The sequence below is a fragment of the Peromyscus californicus genome, unplaced genomic scaffold (genome assembly GCF_007827085.1).
Source record: "Peromyscus californicus insignis strain IS unplaced genomic scaffold, ASM782708v3 Scaffold_18__1_contigs__length_77618521, whole genome shotgun sequence".
NCBI lineage: Eukaryota > Metazoa > Chordata > Mammalia > Rodentia > Cricetidae > Peromyscus > Peromyscus californicus.
In genome coordinates this window covers 33,284,594-33,304,487 of record NW_026294480.1, presented here as the reverse complement: position 1 = coordinate 33,304,487, position 19,894 = coordinate 33,284,594, and the positions used below count along the sequence as shown (strand labels likewise).

Here is a 19,894-nt window from a genome sequence, read left to right as displayed (position 1 = left end):
GCTGTCCACAGCCAGATTCCTATCCCAGATTTGAACTTAGGAAGTGGGAATGGCGTGATTCCCGCATGTCATCGGGGAAGGTGTTTTTCTTGATGAAGCCACAGGACAGAATTGCCTGTTTGAGTTTTTCCTCCTTCTCAGTGATGCCTTTCTTTTTTAACCAGAGTTGTATGGCGGTAGTATCTCACAGTGTCTGTCTCACTAGCCTTCTTTACAACATGGGAAGAAACACCCTAAAGTGTGCTCTATGGTAGGTTAAGTATGCAACACTTCCAGAAGCTGCATTTTCAAGGAAGGTTCCAGCTGGTCGGGCATTCCTGAGATTGTGTGGAATTCCATAAACGTGCTGTATGGAGAACAAGTGCACCACAGTCATTGTTATGTCTTGAGTCTCCTCTAAGCTATGGACAGGGCCTGTTGAGAAGAACCATTGCTTTGCAGTGAAGACAGAGTCGTCCTCAATCCTGATTTCTTTAATACAAGGGTAGCCCTGACCAGGAGTCTTCTAGCACTGTTGTTCTCCAACCCAATCCCCACCCCCCACCATCCCCCACCCCTGCATCATCCCCCACCCCCAGTAAGCCTCTCCCTGCTGCCCTGCCCTTGGCTTTCCAGGTCTCCTACCTACAGAGCCTCCTACTCCTCATTCTGCTCTCTTGCATTCCACCCATCCTTGAAGCCTAGCTACAGTTTCCACCTGCATCACAAAGGGGCTTCTCATCCTCTTAGTGCACAGTGATCGCATCCTATTAGTGGACCACTGTCCCTACCATTCACTCCAGCATGTTGATACCTAGGATATAACCTTTATGGGTGATAAAGCTGAATGACACTTCAAGCCCCTTCTATTCTTACTTTCTCTGTTCTTGCATGTTGTTTCATTCATCCGATAAACTTTTCTTTGGAGGACCTTCTCTGAGCCAGACGGTTTCTAGCAATGACTTACGAAAAGGAGGGGAGGTTGCAGTCCCTCATCAGAAGACCCATTCCATAGGATGAGACGGCAGGCATCCAGCATCTCCAGCAGCCGGAATAACAAGCTCCAGAGAAGTCACGGTGTGGCACACACCAGATGCCATGTTAGGAACTCATGTGGTAACCCAGCAGTAACTAAGGACTGCTTTTGGATGGCATCGTACACAGCATTTCCCAAGTGCCACCTTTTATAGTCAAGTCTCTCTGACTTAGACTCTCCTGCCTTAGCCGTATTAAAAATGCCAGGAACTCTGTTGCATTCTCCCCTGGACCATGTGCTTCTGGGCCTGCACATTCCCTACCACTCCCTGGAATGTTCTATCTATCCATCCGTCTGTCTGTCCATCCATCTATCCATCCATCCATCCATCCATCCATCCATCCACCCATTCACCCATCCATCCATCCATCCCTGCTTCCTGTTTGTCTTTTGTCTCAGGCATGCATCTTTCTGTTTCTCTGTCAAGTATCTCTTCTCCCTCCCTGCATGTCTTGTGAGTACTTCCCTGAATCCCGTGCTTATCCTAACTTAGCACTGACAGCTGTATTGAAAGGACCTCAAACCTCTGCCTATTTCCCTCAATACTGCTCCCACAACACCTCGCGTGGTAACTGATCTGGACCCAGTCTTCTCATTAAATAGAGGGGTCATACTTACCCCGCTGAGAAAACTGATAAGTGGAACAGTGAGTCTTGAAAGACAAATTGGAGTTTTATGATCGAAAAGAAAATCAAAGAAGACATCACAGGCAAAGGAGAAACCCATGAGAAGTCTCAGAGGGGTGAAGAAAGCCCAGCCTGTTCAAGAACCTGCAAAGGGGACAGCTTAGAGCAAGGGGACAGCTGTATTCTGAACTCCAGCAGAAAATACTGTGAGGGATCAGGTCAGGGAAGGATGTGGATGCTCTCCTAAAAATATGATTCTTATGAGGAGAGGTACGGGGAGCCCTTCAGCAGTTCTCTTATTAATTAGGAAACCACTTTGCATTAGTCAGAGCACTGTAACTTTTGTTTTTTCTAAAAGACAGAGGAGGAGGAGAGACAAATGTAATTAAAAGGGCCCATCAATGGACTAGGTAAGAAACGCAAAGGATCCCAAATCACAAACCAGAGGGATAGTCCAGAGAGATTTAGGAGATGGGACTCAGCCTAATTGGATGAGTAGGGCACAGCTGGTAAGACAGGTGAGCCCTACATTTTCTAGCAAGAGAGAATGTCTGAGCTGCTGTGTCCTGGCAAAGCTCGAGAACGCAGGAGGAGGAAGAGCAGTGGGAGGCAGGGAAAAAAGAGGTTTAGTTTGACACCTTCCATTTTACATTCCTGAGTTTTTGAAAAGAGACAATGGGAGATTTGGATCTAGGGTTCCAAGGAGAAGTCAGCACTGGAATAAGCTAGTGAGAATCCTTAGCGTGTGGCCACAATCAGAACATGGACTTACAGTGAGAAAGGAAAGTCAAGGCAGCTAATCTGAATCTTTGGCATCTCAGGGAAGGAAGCTGCCTGTTTACCTCCATGAGTCCTACAGAACAGATGCTCTGTAGATGCTGGATGAGTGGATGCAGTGCTCCATAGATGCTGCTGGATGAGAGGATGAGGATGCAGTGCTCCATAGATGCTGCTGGATGAGAGGATGAGGATGCAGTGCTCCATAGATGCTGCTGGATGAGAGGATGAGGATGCAGTGCTCCATAGATGCTGCTGCTGGATGAGAGGATGAAGATGCAGTGCTCCAAAGATACTGCTGCTGGATGAGAGGATGAGGATGCAGTGCTCCATAGATGCTGCTGCTGGATGAGAGGATGAGGATGCAGTGCTTCATAGATGCTGCTGCTGGATGAGAGGATGAGGATGCAGTGCTCCATACATGCTGCTGCTGGATGAGAGGATGAGGATGCAGTGCTCCATAGATGCTGCTGCTGGATGAGAGGATGAGGATGCAGTGCTTCATAGATGCTGCTGCTGGATGAGAGGATGAGGATGCAGTGCTCCATACATGCTGCTGCTGGATGAGAGGATGAGGATGCAGTGCTCCATAGATGCTGCTGCTGGATGAGAGGATGAGGATGCAGTGCTTCATAGATGCTGCTGGATGAGAGGATGAGGATGTAATACCATTAAAAGCAATGGCAGTTAAGGAACCAGAATTCCATAATCAGCACCAAGGAGAATTCCATTAGGTTGCCCTTTGAAAGTAATTAGAGTTGTTTCCTGTTGTATGGATCAGGTTATAAAAGATAGCTTCCCCATCAGCACCTGGCTATAATAACTGTCAGATCCATAATGTAGCCTTTATGGTAGTAATAAAGTAATTAACTTACTTATCTGTAAGACAAGGTAGTTTCAGTATCATTTTTGATTAGCAGTTAACAATTCAACTTTTAGGTTTTACTCTCTATTTTTATCAAATTTTTGTTTGCCCCTTAGACTACCAAATGAATCCCAGTTCCTCTTCAATTTCAGTCATCATGTCAGTAACATCAACCATGTTATCAAACAAACATGGGAAGTAAGCATCCCTTTGTCCTGCGATGTTCCTTCTGGAAAAAAAACTCTAAACCGACTGGAGACAGTAATTCTCTTAGGCCTTTGACTTGGCTTAGGCAGTCTGCTAAGGGATAGCAACACGCCTATACTGTGGCCCGGACATGGTCCCGAGAATGTATTATTCTCCTGTCTGTATCTGGCACCACAGCCGCAGGGAGGCATTCCTGTGCTCTCTGACCGTGGTTGCAAAGACAGGCTCCCCAGGCCGCTTAGCTGTTATGCAGCAGAGCTGTGTGACAGGCCAGCTCAAAAGCCGGCGCGGCGCTCCTTCTCTGCATGTCGCCTACTCGCTCACAGTGTATTTAAACACGACGATTTAGGGTTTGACTTGAAAGGTAGTTGAAAAATAAAGATCAAAGACTACAAATGATAGGTAAATTTAAGTTAAATTCATGGAAGAAAACCTGGGAAATGTAACCTTTAAGTCTGAGAAGGGAAACTCCCTATGAGAGATGGCAGAGGGTCATGTTACTGCACAGAGACCTGTAGAGCAGGGTTTGAAGCCCCAGAGAAGCAGCTGGGTCTCCCAATGAAAGCTTTTTTTACTAGCAGACAATCTTCCCCAAGAAGTAAGTACCCCAGAACTAAGCAGGTCCCAGAAGTCATTTGAGAAGACTCCGGAAGAATTCTCAAGTAGGAAGCTCTAGTGAATGCTTTGTAGACCCCTTCCACTGAAGTCAAGTGATGCTATGGTGGTACCATGACCGGTTGGTACTGTGGCCATGACGTTGGGATGGATTGTTCAGGCAGGGGTGAGCATTCCTGTCTGTCTTAGACACTACCACTACCATTTGATGTGCTCACCAAAAGGCTGTGGGTTCTCATGCCCTCCTCTTGAGACCCATGTGTTTTCTTGGGAATTTAGAGGTTGAAGAAGAGCTTTACCACTGAGAATTTGAACAGCTACTTAGTGGAGTTGGCTGGGCTTTCCGGGCCAGGGCAACTTTTATTTCATAATTACTCCTGGGTACTCTAGTGTCTTCTTTTGTTTCCTCCAGTCGTTTACCCAGCAGCCTTTCCCCATCATCCCCATCCTTTCTCTTTCCAACTCCACCCTGCCTCGTTCCCACTTTGTTCAATCCTTTCCCTCTTCAGATCGTTGGTCACCTCTCTGGCCTTCACCCAATGTGTTAGAGTTAACAAATGGAAGACAGCTTAAAAACAAACAAACAGATGGGCGGTGGTGATGGCACACGCCTTTAATCCCAGCACTCGGGAGGCAGAGCCAGGTGGATCTCTGTGAGTTCGAGGTCAGCCTGGTCTACAGATCCAGGGCAGGCACCAAAACTATACAGAGAAACCCTATCTCAAACAAACAACCAAACAACAACAACAAACAAATAACCCCCAAACTGATTACAGTGCTAGAAGATGCCAACTGTAGCCACCAACTAATGGCTGGTTAAGGAGTTGGTATTATTTGTAACAGTTATAGTGGACATTTTTTTCATTGTTGGTTTTCAGTCTTTGATCCTTGATCTTACTTCTCTTCTAGGAACTTGAAAGTCCGTCTCTTTGTGTGTGACAGTTTTCACGATGGAAATGGTCCTTGTCATTTTCTTGATTTCCCACAGGGTGTGTTTGACGTGGATAAGAAGAACGGGCTGACACTGATTGAGCTCTGGGAAGGCCTGACTGTTGACGACATAAAGAAGAGCACCGGCTGTGACTTCGCAGTAAGTGTTCCTGTGAACAGAGCCAGCCTGGCGCCGAACCACAGGCTGGGTGAATAAATGGTTCCAGGACACAAACCGTTCGCTTCTGTGAGTGTAAGGAGCTGGTCTGAGCAGGCCTAGGAAAGGGCGCCTCCTATGAGAGCTGGTAGAATAGTAAGTGTGTGACTCAGGCCAGGGCTGTCAGGTATGAGACAGGAACAGGAGGACACAGCAGGAGCTAAAGGGGACAGAGGACAAGCTCCTGCCCATCTGCCTTGTGTGAAGTCCTGGGGGCCATCTGTTCTTGATGTGTAGCTAATCTTGATGTCAGTCACTTATGGAAAAGTAATGCTTCCTTATACTTCCTTATTCTTACACACATCTGATGATGACATCCTCCTTGACTGAGTCATTTCTGTGCCTTATAGTCCATCCATTAGAGATATTAGACTGTAAGAAGTGCAAACTCGTTTTTTTCTACTTGTAGGAAGATAATAATGCACAGAAAACTCAGAGTTGGAAACCCAGTAATTATATAGGGAGGGTTCCTGTTAAAATTTTTGTACTTACACTTATTTATTTATACTTTAAAATTATATTTATTTATTTATTGTGTGCGTATAAAGGTGCTTATTGCAAATCACCAGTCACCTTCCTGTTGGGGTTGACAGCTGGATGCAATTAACCTAAAGTTAATCGAAGGTGAAAGGAATAGATATGTCTCTAAAACAGTGAAGGACAGAACCCATTTTTAATTACAATGAAATATAATGAGATGAAGTTAGGAAAGCCCATGTTTTACAAAAATTATTTGATATGCTAGCCATAGATTTCATACTTAACTTCCTGTGCACACAGGCTTGGCTTGTATCTACAAGTGCATAACAAATTTCTTTGAAAGGACTTTGTTGTATAATTCATTATGTACATAGTAACCACTCCTGGTACTGTACCAAGGTCTTTTGTTTACTAACCTTTTCTGAATTTCCCTTTGGAAAAAAGAAGCAGTCTCCCAGCAATACCTTGCTTCAAAAGCAAATTTTAATTAGCTTTCTTATAACCTCAGGGAGAAGAAAGGGGATGTATTTATACTTGAACTGTTTAAGATTTCTTACTCCAGTGAAACAAGCAAACCGTTCTTAATCAGCTGGTTTTTTTTTTGTTTTTTGTTTTTTTTTGTTTTTTTTTTTTTTTCCGTTCTGTGTGGAATAGGAACCCTCTGTCAGGTAACACCTTCAGAGATCCGCAGAAATTTTGGTTTCTGCTGCAAAGGAACATGCAGCACAAGACCTTCATTATCTAGCTGTTTGTTTTTCATATGGGTAAATCAGAAAGAAAATGTTGCTGTTTTTGTTAGACATACATGGGGGAGGAGGACCGAGTGTGCACACTCGGCTAGTTTTCCTATCTTCATAGATAAGAAATTGTCTCCACGGTCCTTCTTGTTTTCCAGTATCCTCCCTTCCTTTTACTATTACTACACTGATAGGAAAATTGACTTCTTTAAGGGGTATATTTGGATGTTTTAATATCTGTATGGATTGTATACCTGTCAGGATAAACATTCCTGCCCCCAGGCATGTCTTTGTAATAGAAACATTTAAAATCCTTTCTACCAATGTTAGGACGTACATAAGCACGTTGCTGTTATAATTATATATATAATTATATAATTAATATGCAGTCACGCCACCGCACAGCGGCACATTGCACATTCTCACTCCTAACAGTAGCTCAGCACTCAGTGTTGATCCAGCTGATCCCTCTCTCCATTCTCCTCCCAGCGTCTGGGAACCCCCATTCTACTGGTGGCTTCTCTGACTTCACACTTTTTTCTATTCTACATGCAAGTGAGATCATGCAATACTCATTTTAACGTGCTTGCTTGTTTATTTCGCTTAAAACATTGACTGCCAGTTTCATGGACGTTGCCCCAAAATTCAGCGATTCATTTTTTATTACTAGATAGCATTCTGTTGTGCATGGATACCATTTTCTATATCCATTCATTAGGTGGTAGGCGTTCAGGTTGTTTCGATTTCTTGGTTCTTATGACTAGGGAATGTAGTTGTATCGTTGGTGTAATGGCCTTGGCTCCTTCATAGTGAGGTTGCTAGGTCATGTGGTGATTCCATTTTTAATTTGTTGAGGAAATCTTATAGTGATGTTCCCAGTGGCTTTGCCATTCTGTTCCTACAAGTGTCCCTGCCGTATCTTTGCCAGTACTTTTTCCTTCATGATGTTATACTTGGGCTTAGCAGAAAGACCCAGAGCATCTTTGTCTCTCTGGTAATAGCTAATCTACCTGGTTGAGCTGGCATCTCATCATGGCTTTGATTTTTATTTCTTTCATGACTAATGATTTTGAGAATTTTCATATAACCTGTTGGCTTTTTCTATGTTTCCCTTTCATGTCTATGTAGATATGTTATACACTTTTTGTTTGTTTGTACATGTGTTTGTTTTGAGACAGGGTTTCTCTGTGTAGCCCTGGCTATCCTGAAATGTATTCTGTAGACCAGGCTGGTCTGGAATTCAGTGATCCTCCTGCCTCTGCCTCCTGAGCGCTAGGATTAAAGATACGGCGCCCCCACACCCAGCCATGTTGCCCATTTTTAATTGGATTATTTGAGAAATGCTTTTGCTATTGAGTTGTTCAGATTCCATATATGCATTCCGGATATTAACTTTTTGTTGTATGTGTGTTAGCTGTTAATCCTTTGTGAGAGCATACCGCATGGAGTCTTGCCTCTCTGTACCTTGCTCACTCTGTGGCTCATTCCCTCTACTCTTTAGTTGATACAATCTCATTTGGTTTTGTTTTATTTTTTTTTTCCTCCTGTGCCTTAGTTTCTCCTCGATTAAAAAAGAAATATCCTTGCTAATTTCAAAGTCCTGAAGCTTTTGCCTCGCTTTCTTCTGGTGGTTTTGTAGTTTAAGAGTCTTGTATTTTGTAATTGGTGATTGACAGATGGGGCAGGGGGGTCTGATTCAGTTTTTGCACATGGATATCCACGTATTGAGAAGCCTGGCTTTCCTCAGTGTTTTCAGTTTGTCATTATTTGTTAGTGCCTTTGTCAAAAGCAGGTGACTTTAGATGATGATTGGACTTAGTACTCGAGTACTTAGTATGCACGGTCTATGTCTGCTTTCTAAGAACACCACACATATATTTCAGTTGCCATCGATTTACAGCATATTTTACATTCAAATATTGAAATGCTTCCTACTTTGCCCCTGTGGTTCAAACCGACCTTGACGATTCAAGGATTTTTGTGGTTCTACTTAAATTACAGCGTTGCTTCTGGTTCTGTGAAGAAAGTGACTGGTATTTTGAAAAAGAACTTCATAGCTGGAGGGGTGGCTCAGTGGTTAAGAACGCTTGCTGCTCTTGAGAAAGACAACTTCAGTCTTAGTCCCCCATACATAGAGGCTTCAACCTCTGTAACTCCAATTCCAGGGGATCCACTGCCCTCTTCTGGCCTCCACAGGCATTGGACACACACATGGTGCATGTACACACATGCAGGCAAAACACTCATACAATGTTTTTTTTTTTATAAAGCACCACATTGGCTCTCTATATTACATTGAATAGGGTATATATTTTTAACCATATTTGTTCTTCCAATCCATGAGCATGAGATAGCCTCCCATTTCTTTTTACCATATTCGGTTTCTTTAGGGCATTATAGTGTTCTCCTCTGCTTGGACATTTGGGTTACCTCTCCCTCTTCACTACTGTGAATATTGTCGTTATAGACGCTGGCATACAGTATTTCTTTGAGATCCTGTTCTGAAATGTTTTGGACATGTCCCCAGGAGTAGGATTACTGGGTCACGTGCAAACTCCATTTTCAATTCTGTGAGGAACTTCCATGCCCTTTCCCTACTGGCTGTATTCTAACCACCATTCTCAGGGCTTTCATTTGCATTTCTCTTACAGTCACTGGCTTACAGAATCATTTGTATATTGGCCATCTGAGTATCTTTTTTGAAGAATCATCTGTTCAACTGCCTACTTTTAAATCAAGTTATTGTTCTTTGCTGACTTATAAGCTATCCTTATATATTCTGAGCATTAAACCCCTTTTTGGATACATGACTTAGTTGATTGTTTTCTTTGACATATAGAAGTTTGTAAGTTGGATACGTTTGTAAGTGGCTTATTTTTGTGACACCATGACCCAATATTTTCCTAACTAAAGAGTCTTGTTTACTTTTTTCCCCTTGTGCTCACATTTTGAAAGAAGGATTTTCCAAAATACTTATCAAATAGTAATTAACCTGGCCTACTCACCAAGGGCCACAACCCCAAACAAAAATGACTTCCCTTGCCCAACAGCCATCGATTGCCAATAGTTTTTCAGCTAGGTGTGCAGTTTCATGAGTTTCTCTCCTAACCATGTGGGAATGACTTGACCTCCTGCACTGATACTTTTAATTTTGTCTATACTTGTATTAGTCATTGTGTGCTTGATGGGCCAAAGTGGGGAGGGGGGAGTGATTTCTTACCACTTAAAGTCCATTATCTCTGAAATGTCATTTGCAGTGTATATTAAGTTAAATTGGTTATTCACTTATTTATTTCCTGAATGAACACTTAACTTATGCAAAATAGGATTTCTTTATTCTGTATCTGTTGATCACTTTTGAAACTTAATATTTCCTTCAGTCTTTATTGTTTAATTTTAAAAAATTAAAAATGAATTGAAGCCATATTTGAACATCCTGTGGTAGAATAAACTTTAATTTTTTTCCTCTTTCTTTCACCAGGTTTCACCAAAACTCATACCAATGCAGCAGATCTCAACTTGAAATGTGGAGTAGACATTTGTCCCAAGATGCTAAGATTTCATTTTGAACACATAGGATTTAATTGAAAGGATGTCATAATCAAAATTATGTATTTAACAAGAAGTTTTGACTAGTTTTCTTCTAGTATCTCTGGATTTGTGCAGCCATAGACTGTTCTTTTGAGTGTGTTCTAACATTTCCATGAAAAAGAAAAGGAAGACATTTCATTGAGGTCTTGTTTCATAAGTGCTAAGAAGGTTGTCTTCACTATTGGTGCTCACATTGGATGTGTGTTCATCTTTTATGCTGTATATACTAGACCGTGACTTAGCAGTCCTGAAAGAAAATTTTCATGTGAATTTGTGATTAGGCAGAATACTTTTTCATGACTATATATCTTTTACTTTCCTCTTTTTTTGAGAGAAAGATCTGATTTGGTGATTATGCTTGCCTCTTTAGAACATCCTCCTTACCTCCACACTTCTTATAGTGAAATATATCTAATTAGATACCCAAGAAGGCAAACAGGGATGTCTCTGGGAGAAGTAAGCAGAAGAAAGAACAAGGCATAGGATCTACCAGTGCTGGCATCCCACCAGACGTTGCCTTTATAGACAACCAACTGTCTACCTATGTGCACTAACAACTGAGGCTAACTATGGGAAGAGGACTAGAAACATACTTAAACTAGTTCTTCTATTTTAAGTGCCATGCTATGTATTCAGAAGACTCTATTTCTGTTATTGAGCCCTGGTGTTTACTTATACAATATCTCCTAAGCAAAGAAGAACTGTGGGCAATTTATCATGAGTCCTAAATCACAATGGCAGCAGAATTTACAAAAAACGTTCTTCCAAGATATTTCTCTTTTAGGCTCTCCATTCTGCTCAGCAAAGATTCTAAACCGTGAATGACTTTTTCTACAGAACCCTGGTATGTCCTCTACTTAAGCTACTTCTCTTAACAGAGTGCTATTACTTTAGCCTTATGTGAGTAGGAAAATGATGGGAGAGTCTCAGATCTGAGTAGTCAGCAAACTCTTTGTGCTGGGAAATGAACATGGTGGCTTGGGTTTATAAGGGATGCTTCCCCAGAAGTAGCCTCAGTACCAGACAGTTGCCCAGAAGCGTCAATTCAGAAGCTCCCTCGGTATCAGATGTGTGAAAGTCTAGGCACCCTGAAGCCAGGCTGGACAGCTGGTGTCTACGTGGTGAAATATACTGTTCTTATGTTACTAGTTATAGGAATGTATGCATGTTTTAGGTGGTGGTTGTCATTAAAACTCACTTCTCCTCAAGTATAGCCACAGCTATCCTGTACAGTTTGTGAAGGAGAAGACAGGCTTTTCCCCCATAATACTCTCTCTGTAGTACTGCTTTTCTGTCTGGCTGCATGGTTGAAAGCATCCACTGCCAGTACTGATAAGAAGAACCCTTCTTAGAAGGCACAAGGTCCATGAGAGTAAATATGTCTATGTTAGAGTCAACACTTGAAAATATTATTATTGTTGATATTGATATGTCTTCAGATGCACTTGCTTATCATTCCAGTCTGTTACTTTAAGACAAGGGGATTCTAAGAATGTTCCAAACATTGTCAACGCATGAATAGATAACTTAAGATTCTTGCTCAGAGTGCCATGATATTTTTAAAAATCCGTTAAGTGCTACAATAAAAATTGCAAATTGACAGATATCAATGTGTTTGTTTTCTTTTTTCACTTGGGAATGGTATGGTTCCATGTGGGGAAATACAACAAAGGTTGGTAGAATGGCCAAATATTAGGTCAGCATGCTTTTACTTCTAATCAAGTCATTACTGTTTCTTTCTCCCTCCCCCCCCTTTTTTTCAGGGGGTGGGGGTTGGTGAAACAAGGTCTCTCTATGTAGTCCTGGCTGACCTGGAACTCACTATGTAGACGGGCTGGCCGTGAACTCATGGAGATCTACTGGCCTCTGTTTCCTGAATGCTGGGATTAAAGGCATGTACCACCATGCCTGGCATTAACTTTTCTTTTTGCCTTACCAAATAGATAAATTTATATTCTAGGAAAGGCAAAAGAAACATTACCTAAATGAATTCTGCTGTATCTTGCTTCCTATCACAGCCAGTCATGTCTGTGAAAATTGATTATCAAACCTGCTGTGGGATGTATTTCTGTATGCTGTGAATATGTTGCTCCCATTGGCTATAAATAAAATTGCATTGGCCTATGGCAAGACAGCTTAGAGGCAGATGGGAAAATCCAAGACAAAAAGAGGGGAAGAAAGGCAGAGGCAGAAGAGATGCCAGCCTGCCACCCAAGGAGCAGCAAGATACCAGCAGACTGGTAACGCCACAGCCACATGGCAAAACATAGATTAATAGAAATGTGTTAATTTAAGATGAAAGAGCTAGCTAGCAAGAAGCCTGCCATAGGCCATACAGTTGGCAATTAATATTAAGCCTCTGGATGACTATTTTGTAAGTGGCTGAGGGAACTTGGGGCTGGGGGAACTGGAGGAACTCAGGACCACAGGACCAGGAGGGACCTGAGAAAACTTAGGGCTACACAAACCTTCATATTTATTTATTTTGCTTTATCTGACATTTTCCTTTATAGTACATTTCCATTAATCAAGTGGCATTTTGAGTTTTATTGCAGTTTTAAATGTCTTCTTGTAATCCATTGCCTCTCTACTAACAGTCTTTTCTTCCTAGCCAAAATCCTAGAATTGGAGATTTCTTTTTTCTTTCTTTTTTTTTTTTTTTTTTTTTTTTGGTTTTTCAAGACAGGTTTTCTCTGTGTGGTGCTTGCTGTCCTGGAACTCACTCTGTAGACCAGGCTGGCCTCGAACTCAGAGATCCGCCTTCCTCTGCCTCCTAAGTGCTGGGATTAAAGGTATGCTCCACCACCACCCAACAAGGGGACAGGTTTCTAAGATAGGTCATTCTTGATAGCTCCCCTCTGTCCACTCTGTCCAGGAGTTGTACCAATCACATTATTTCTCCCATGTTCAAACACAGTGAGAGAAAAGAGTTTTATTCCTCTTCTTTCCAGAAGCTGGAAGAATGTGATCTGGCATTAGCACCCAGTCCTCTGATAAACACATACATATGAACGCACATTACTGCTTTGTAAATGCAAAGAAAGGAGTTGACACACAGGAACTGTGGAAGGAACATTCTGTTTGTACCCTGGCCCCAAGTTCTGGTTATACCTAAGCCAGTTCCCTCCAGCATATCTATAAACCAGCTTCCAAGTCTTCCATTTTGTTTGTCACCTGCCAACACAATATATATTCAGCTTTTGTGGTTCTTGAGTTCTGTGTGGGGCCTGACCTCTGACAGATGTGCATAATATGAGAAGAACAGGCTGTACACTGAGTCCAGAAGACACAAGCATGGGTGTGGGGGCTACCAGTGGGTAGTAGGTTTAAGTTGAAAGGCTACAGTTGTACCCTCTAAAGGCCTGCTGTATACCAATGGAAATTAAGCAGAGGTTTAATCAGTGGATTGGTTTCTTTGACGTTAACATTCCTTTTTTATATAAGCTATGATCTGTCATTTCTTAAGCTTACTTTTGGATCATCTATCTTTAAAATACGATTATACTGTTTTTCGTGGTGGTTCCATAAGATGAAATTAATATATTTGACCTCAAAAAAGTCTTACAGATCTTTCAAAAACACTGTATCGTATTAGTTTAGTGTGGAATTAATTGGTCCTATTCTTAGTCTTCAGTGTCTACCCTGCCTGGCTATTGGAAGCCATATTAATATCAAATATCAAGATAAGCATAAATACCAATAATGGTAATTTCTTCAGGTATATCTGTGTGACATACTTGAAGTCTCTTCCATCTAAAAAGTTAGACATGTCTAGCTGTGGAATCTTCCAGAGATATTTTGTGAATCACTCAGCATCTTTGAGATCTCTGGATAACTAATTAGACAGATGAGTCCTTTCTGCAATCATGTTTTATTGTGGAGGCTAAATAGGCTTGATTGTGGTCACTGTGATCTTTAATGAAGCACTCTTGTGGTAGTTTGGATGTAATTAGCCCCCATAAGCTCATAGGGAATGGCACTATTGGGAGGTGTGGCTTTGTTGGAGTAGGTATGGCCTTGTCATAGGAAGTATGTCACTGTGGGGTCAGGCTTTGAGGTTTCCTATGCTCAAGATACCACCCAGTGTCACAGACCATTTCCTGTTGCCTGCAAGATGTAGGACTCTGAGCTACTTCACCAGCACCGTGTCTGTCTGCACGTCACCATGCTCCCCACCATGGTGATAATTTAATAGACTGAACCTCTGAGATACAAGCGAGCCACCCCAATGAAATGTTTCCCTTTATAAAAGTTGCCATGGTCATGGTGTCTCTTCACAGCAATAGAAACTGTAAGACAACCCTTTGGAAGGGACCTCAGGCTACTGTATCCTGGCTCTTCTGTAGCATGGCTTGCAGTATCTCAGTTAACAAACTGTGGGATCCTGGCGTCAACATAGCTCATTTTGTGTCTGGCTCACTGCTTTGCAGTAATGCATTCCATTTGTTAACTTTATTCAGTTCAGGAGGAAAGTGAGTCCAGAAACTCACATCTAAATCCTGTTTCTCCTGGAGCCATGCTTTTGATTTAGCGTGAGAGGAAGTAGCATCTCCCACTTTGTTTTTCTGGAATTAGAATGCCTTATACCCTCTCAAGATATGGTCTACAGCTCCCAACTTTTGCACACAGTAGTGGCAAGAGTTAAAGAGTTGTGCTGCTTCTCAGGCAGATCTGCCAAAATCAGTGTGTGTATGTGTGTGTACATGTGCATGCACACCCACTGTGTTCTCAATGTGTATGCCTGTTTAACAACTCCATGGCTGGCCATCGCTGGCCTGTGATAGTTTTCTAAATATGTTGAATTAACCTAGCAGTTGAAAACATGGTTAATTTTAAGTCAGGCTTGGTTAAATAGTGATATAATATCTCTTAGGAATATGTACGGGGTGGGGGGAGGGCAGGAATGGAACCTAGGGACTGTCACAAAGGAATAAACAGTCCTGAAATACCTATATTTGTTTAAATGCTTTATAATTTACAAATCACTCAGAATATGTGAGGTAGCTTATCTGATTTTCACAGTAATTTGCCAGGGAGACATTATTACAGCCATTAAAATTAACTTGATTAGCCTGTGAGAAGTAATGTCCACTAGTTCTTTAATCAAATGAGCCTTTCTAGGCTAATGTTGAATTCTGCCAAGGTAGTTCATGAGATGCAAATTAAATTCCCTGACTAGAACTAGATTTGCTGCTCTCTGGTTAAGCCATAAAATAAAGTCCACACCCTTCAAACCTAATGGGATAAATATTCTAATTTTGTTCCCTCTGTTCACACTACTCTTGTGCATAACCTAGTTTATGGTGAAATGGATAGTTCTTAAGACAAAACTGATAATACAAGAAAGTGTTTCTGTGGCTGATGTCTGATCACCCAGATCTATTCACTTGAAAGGCTTTGATTGGATAACCAGGGGTAAGAAAGCTCATGTGACAGCAGCAGGAAGGACTGACAGGCTGAAACCATTTCTGAAATTCTACTTCCTGGGTGCTACCCATTCCTCATGTTTGAAATGTTATACATCAGACTGATTCAGATGAACTCCCTGAGAGAAGGCTTGACCTAATGAGGTCAACCATTCCTTTTTCAAGAGAGAAAAGATCCGTATAGAGAAGAAGGCTAGACACATAGGAGACTGAGATGCTTGCTGGGTGATGGGATGCATGAGGAGACCTGCTCAGCAAGGCAAATGTAAATTTAAGCATTACTGTCACATTTCTTGGAATGTAAGGCATTGACATGTATAAAATACAACATGCTTTTGTTTACTCTTTCATCATTGAGAAATTGTATTGTACACATAGTAAGAATTTTTAAATTTCTTACCAGTCCCAGAGGGATTCATCAAGTATTCCCTCCTCACTGACAAAAGGGTCATTGATGAATGTTTGGTGTGACTGATAGGAAACCCAGGCAGTTAATGGACCAAGGAAATTGCCTATCTAAAGTCTGTGCATTTGGAATCCAGGGGCTTCTTCATGATCAGAGATAAGGAGTTAAAAAGGTCAAGGTCATATTGGTAGCCATGGATGCTTGTTTCAGCCTTTCTGAAGCTATGGGGCAGCATGAAGCTGAGATCTCCCAACTATAAGATGCCATCAGTTGTGTGATTCATCTTATTTTCAGATACGTTAATTGTGGGGAAGTAATGAATTAGAGTTAGTCCTCTAAGGTCCTGCTGAAGGACATCAGATTAAAAAATAACTTGAAGAAAAATGCTGCTTTCATATATGTCCGAGAAAATGTCCTTAAGATAGACTTTAAGGGTAAAGAAAGAGTTGGCAGTTTTATTCATATGTATATAAATAAGTGCTTGGAAACAGTTGCCAGTCAATTCACCAGTCCAATGGTTCATTATGCCTTCCTCCCATCATGCTTTTCCCAGTGTGTACGGCATGGTCCTCTTGTCTTCAACCTTTCAATGCCATCTTTTCTATACATCTCAAGCATATATAAGTTGAAACTTTTTAGATATTGTCATTAAAGATGTTTGCTCTATTACATAAACTCAAGCACATAAACCAAGCATGAAAAGCCAAAACATTGGAAGGGATATTCTTGGGCTGGTAGAATGCCTCAGCAGGTAAAATCTCATACATGCGTTGCAACCCTGACCACCCAAGTTTGGTCCCTAAAGTTGACTCCCAAAAGTTGTCCTCTGACTTTTACATGAATGTCATTACACATGCATTGCAGAAATCACAAACAACACAACAAAAACAACAATAATGTTTAAAAAAGGGCTAAGAAGATCCCTTAGAGCAGTGGTTCTCAATCTTCCTAATGCTGTGACCCTGTAATACAGTTGCTCATAGTGTGGTAACCCCCAACCATAAAATTATTTCATCAGTACTTCACAGCTGTAATTTTGTTACTGTTAGGAATTGTAATGTAAATATCTGATATGCAGGATATGTGAAGGGGTTGTGACCCATAGGTTGAGAATGACTGCCTTAGAGGGTAAAGGCATTTGTCTGAGTTTCATCTTTGGAACCCACATAAAGAAGGAAGGAAAGAGCCTACTCCACAAAAAGTTGTCCTTAGATTTCTGTAGGCACACCATGGCATGAGTACAGGCTCATACACACAGATCATGCACACATACAATAATAACAGCAACAAAATTAAACCATTTTTTAAAAAGATACTCTCATGGAATCAGTAGTGTCAAAGGCCCTCCATGATTGCTGAAGACTAAGTGATGCCCTGTTGGATAAATAGAGGAACCTCAAGAGACAGAGAAATGAGAGGGAAAGTGAAAATGTAGTAAAATATTTTACTTACAGAAGAGAAGGTGAGTGAGTAAACCTAGCCGAATATTCATGGCTGGTGACATCATGGATCTTAGAGGAGAACCCATTACTGCAACTTTTCTAAACCAGCATAATTCCTAACTTCGTTCCAAATACTTGTCCTTGGGCCCACACAAGTGTAGCTCTCCTTTTTATCAGTAGATGGAGACCATCACAGAAAGGCACACTGATCAAAATGCAGAGAACAATTGACCATGGAGTGCTCAGCTCCAACTGACACGTTTACAACACAACCCAAACCCCAAAGGTTCCAGGAACATCACGGAAGAGAAGGTGGAAAAACTGTAAGACCCCGAGGACCAGAAAGTACTGTGAGATTGTGTCTTCTGCAATGACGGGGAAGCTTGTCTAGCAGTTTCCCCGGAATTAAAACCTGCTATCTCAAAGGGAAGCTTGTTAAAGCATGGTACATTCTAAGTGGAGTTGAAACAAAAGGATTAGTTTAAGAATGAATGATTACAGGGAAGTGAAGCGGCAGGATTTTATTCTAAAGGGAGATGAAACTCTCCACCCTGCACCGACCCTCCTTAAGCTCAGAAAGTACACGATTCAAAACAGCTTCAGGAAGTCCCTGAAACCGACCACACTTGCTAGGTCCCTCCCTCCCCGAGTATGTATGAGCAGGAAGGGTTGCTGAGAGAAACTCTCAGACCAGCTGAGCTGCCTAGTAGAAGAGGCTCAGGCCTGCTGGCAGCCTGGGAGAAGCAGAGACAAACTGAGCAGCCTAAGAAACAAAGACCAGTCAAGCTTCCTGGAAGAGGCTCAGAGACACTCATGAAATCTCAACAGTATGGCTGCCTAACAATATCTGAACAATGATGATACCTGTTGGCATGCCATTATGGATAGGGGAAATCTCAACAGGGCCCACCCCTATGTGAAGAGCTACAGGCAGTTAACGACTGCTGAGAGAAGGAAAATTATTCTTCCCCGGGATGAGTCCCCTAAGTGGCTATCTAGTACCAATGGGACAACCCTAAAAATGTTCACATAAAACTAAGTATACTCAGCAGCTGCAGTCATATTTCCGCACACAGCCCTCTCTCTCTCTCTCTCTCTCTCTCTCTCTCTCTCTCTCTCTCTCTCACACACACACACACACACACACACACACACACACACACACACACACACACACACATGTTTTTTAAAAGGCTGTGAATTTTTTTGGGAGCAGGGCAGGGGAATGTGGAAGGGGTTGGAGGAAGAAGAGGGAGGGGGAAATAATGAAATTAAAATAAATTCTAAAGGTAAGTGCTGTGGGATGTTCTGCATGGCAAATGTGTTGCTGATTGGTCAATAAATAAAACACTGATTGGCCATTGACCAGGCAGGAAGTATAGGTGGGACAAGGAGGAGAATAAAGCTGGGAAGTGGAAGGCTGAGTCAGAGAGACACTGCCAGCCGCCACGATGACAAACAGCATGTGAAGATGCAGGTAAGCCACGAGCCATGTGGCAAGGTATAGGTTTATAGAAATGGATTAATTTAAGCTGTAAAAACAGTTAGCAAGTTAGCCTGCCATGGCCATACATTTTGTAAGCAATATAAGTCTCTGTGTTTACTTGGTTGGGTCTGAGCTGCTGTGGGACTGGCGGGTGACAGAGATTTGTCCTGACTGTGGATCAGGCAGGAAAACTCAAGCTACAGGTAAACTTTAAATTTCTCAGAAAAGTAAAAAGAACTTAAGGAATTCTAGGACTAGCTCGTGAAGTATGTCCCATATTGGAGAGGGTGAGAAATTAAGAAAATTCCCTGGCAAGCAGATTTGAAGGAATAGAACTTTCTGTCATTTTTCATTTTCCTTAAGTGAATTGGTTCTTTGATGAATTTCTTCCATGTGCATAATGCATTCCGATTGCCCCTTCCCCCCCCCACCCCCACCCCTGCACACTCTCTTGCCTTCTTTTCTCTCCTGTCCGTCCGTTCCCCTCTTCCCTGACCATCTCTTTTCTTGTCTCTTTTTGAGTTATGTTTGTGTCCCTCTAGGTTTGACTGAAGCCATCTCTGAAGTCTTGGGGATGGAACTATCCACTGCAGTCTGGTGGCTACACTAGTGAATGTACAACTGAAGATGGTGGCTTTGCCCTCACTCAGAGTCCATCAATAGTGACTTCCAGAGTTCAGCGATAAGGGGTCTGTTCCCATGATCCTTCTGTTTGTTTTCCATCCATGGCTGTTGAGAGAGCCTGTCTTGCATAGGCCCAGTGCAAGTAATAGAAGCTGCTATGAGTTTGTGATTGTGTTGGCTGCCTTCCTACTTGTCTTCCAGCTCGTTTCTGTTTGTCTGTCTGTCTCATATATATATATATATATATATATATATATATATATATATATATATATATATGTATATATATATATATTTATATATAATACATTTATTTATATTTTTATTTATTATTTATTATATATTTATGTATTTATTATATATTTATTTATTTATTCTTTTTATTTTGAGACAGGGCTCTGTGTGACAGCCCTGGCTGCCCTGGAACTCGCTTTGTAGACCAGGCTAGCC

At 41.8% G+C, this 19,894-nt stretch overlaps 1 protein-coding gene across 1 annotated transcript in view; it reads left to right on the top strand.

The window, feature by feature from the left end:
• Oxct1 (3-oxoacid CoA-transferase 1) overlaps nt 1-11,664 on the top strand; it is a 125,358-nt gene extending 113,694 nt beyond the window's left edge. The window contains exons 16-17 of the mRNA XM_052743218.1: nt 5,094-5,195; nt 9,951-11,664. Coding sequence (XP_052599178.1) covers nt 5,094-5,195; nt 9,951-9,992 — 144 coding nt within the window. The 3' untranslated portion in view covers nt 9,993-11,664. The remainder of the gene's footprint in view (nt 1-5,093; nt 5,196-9,950) is intronic.
• The last annotated feature ends 8,230 nt before the right edge of the window (nt 11,665-19,894 follow it).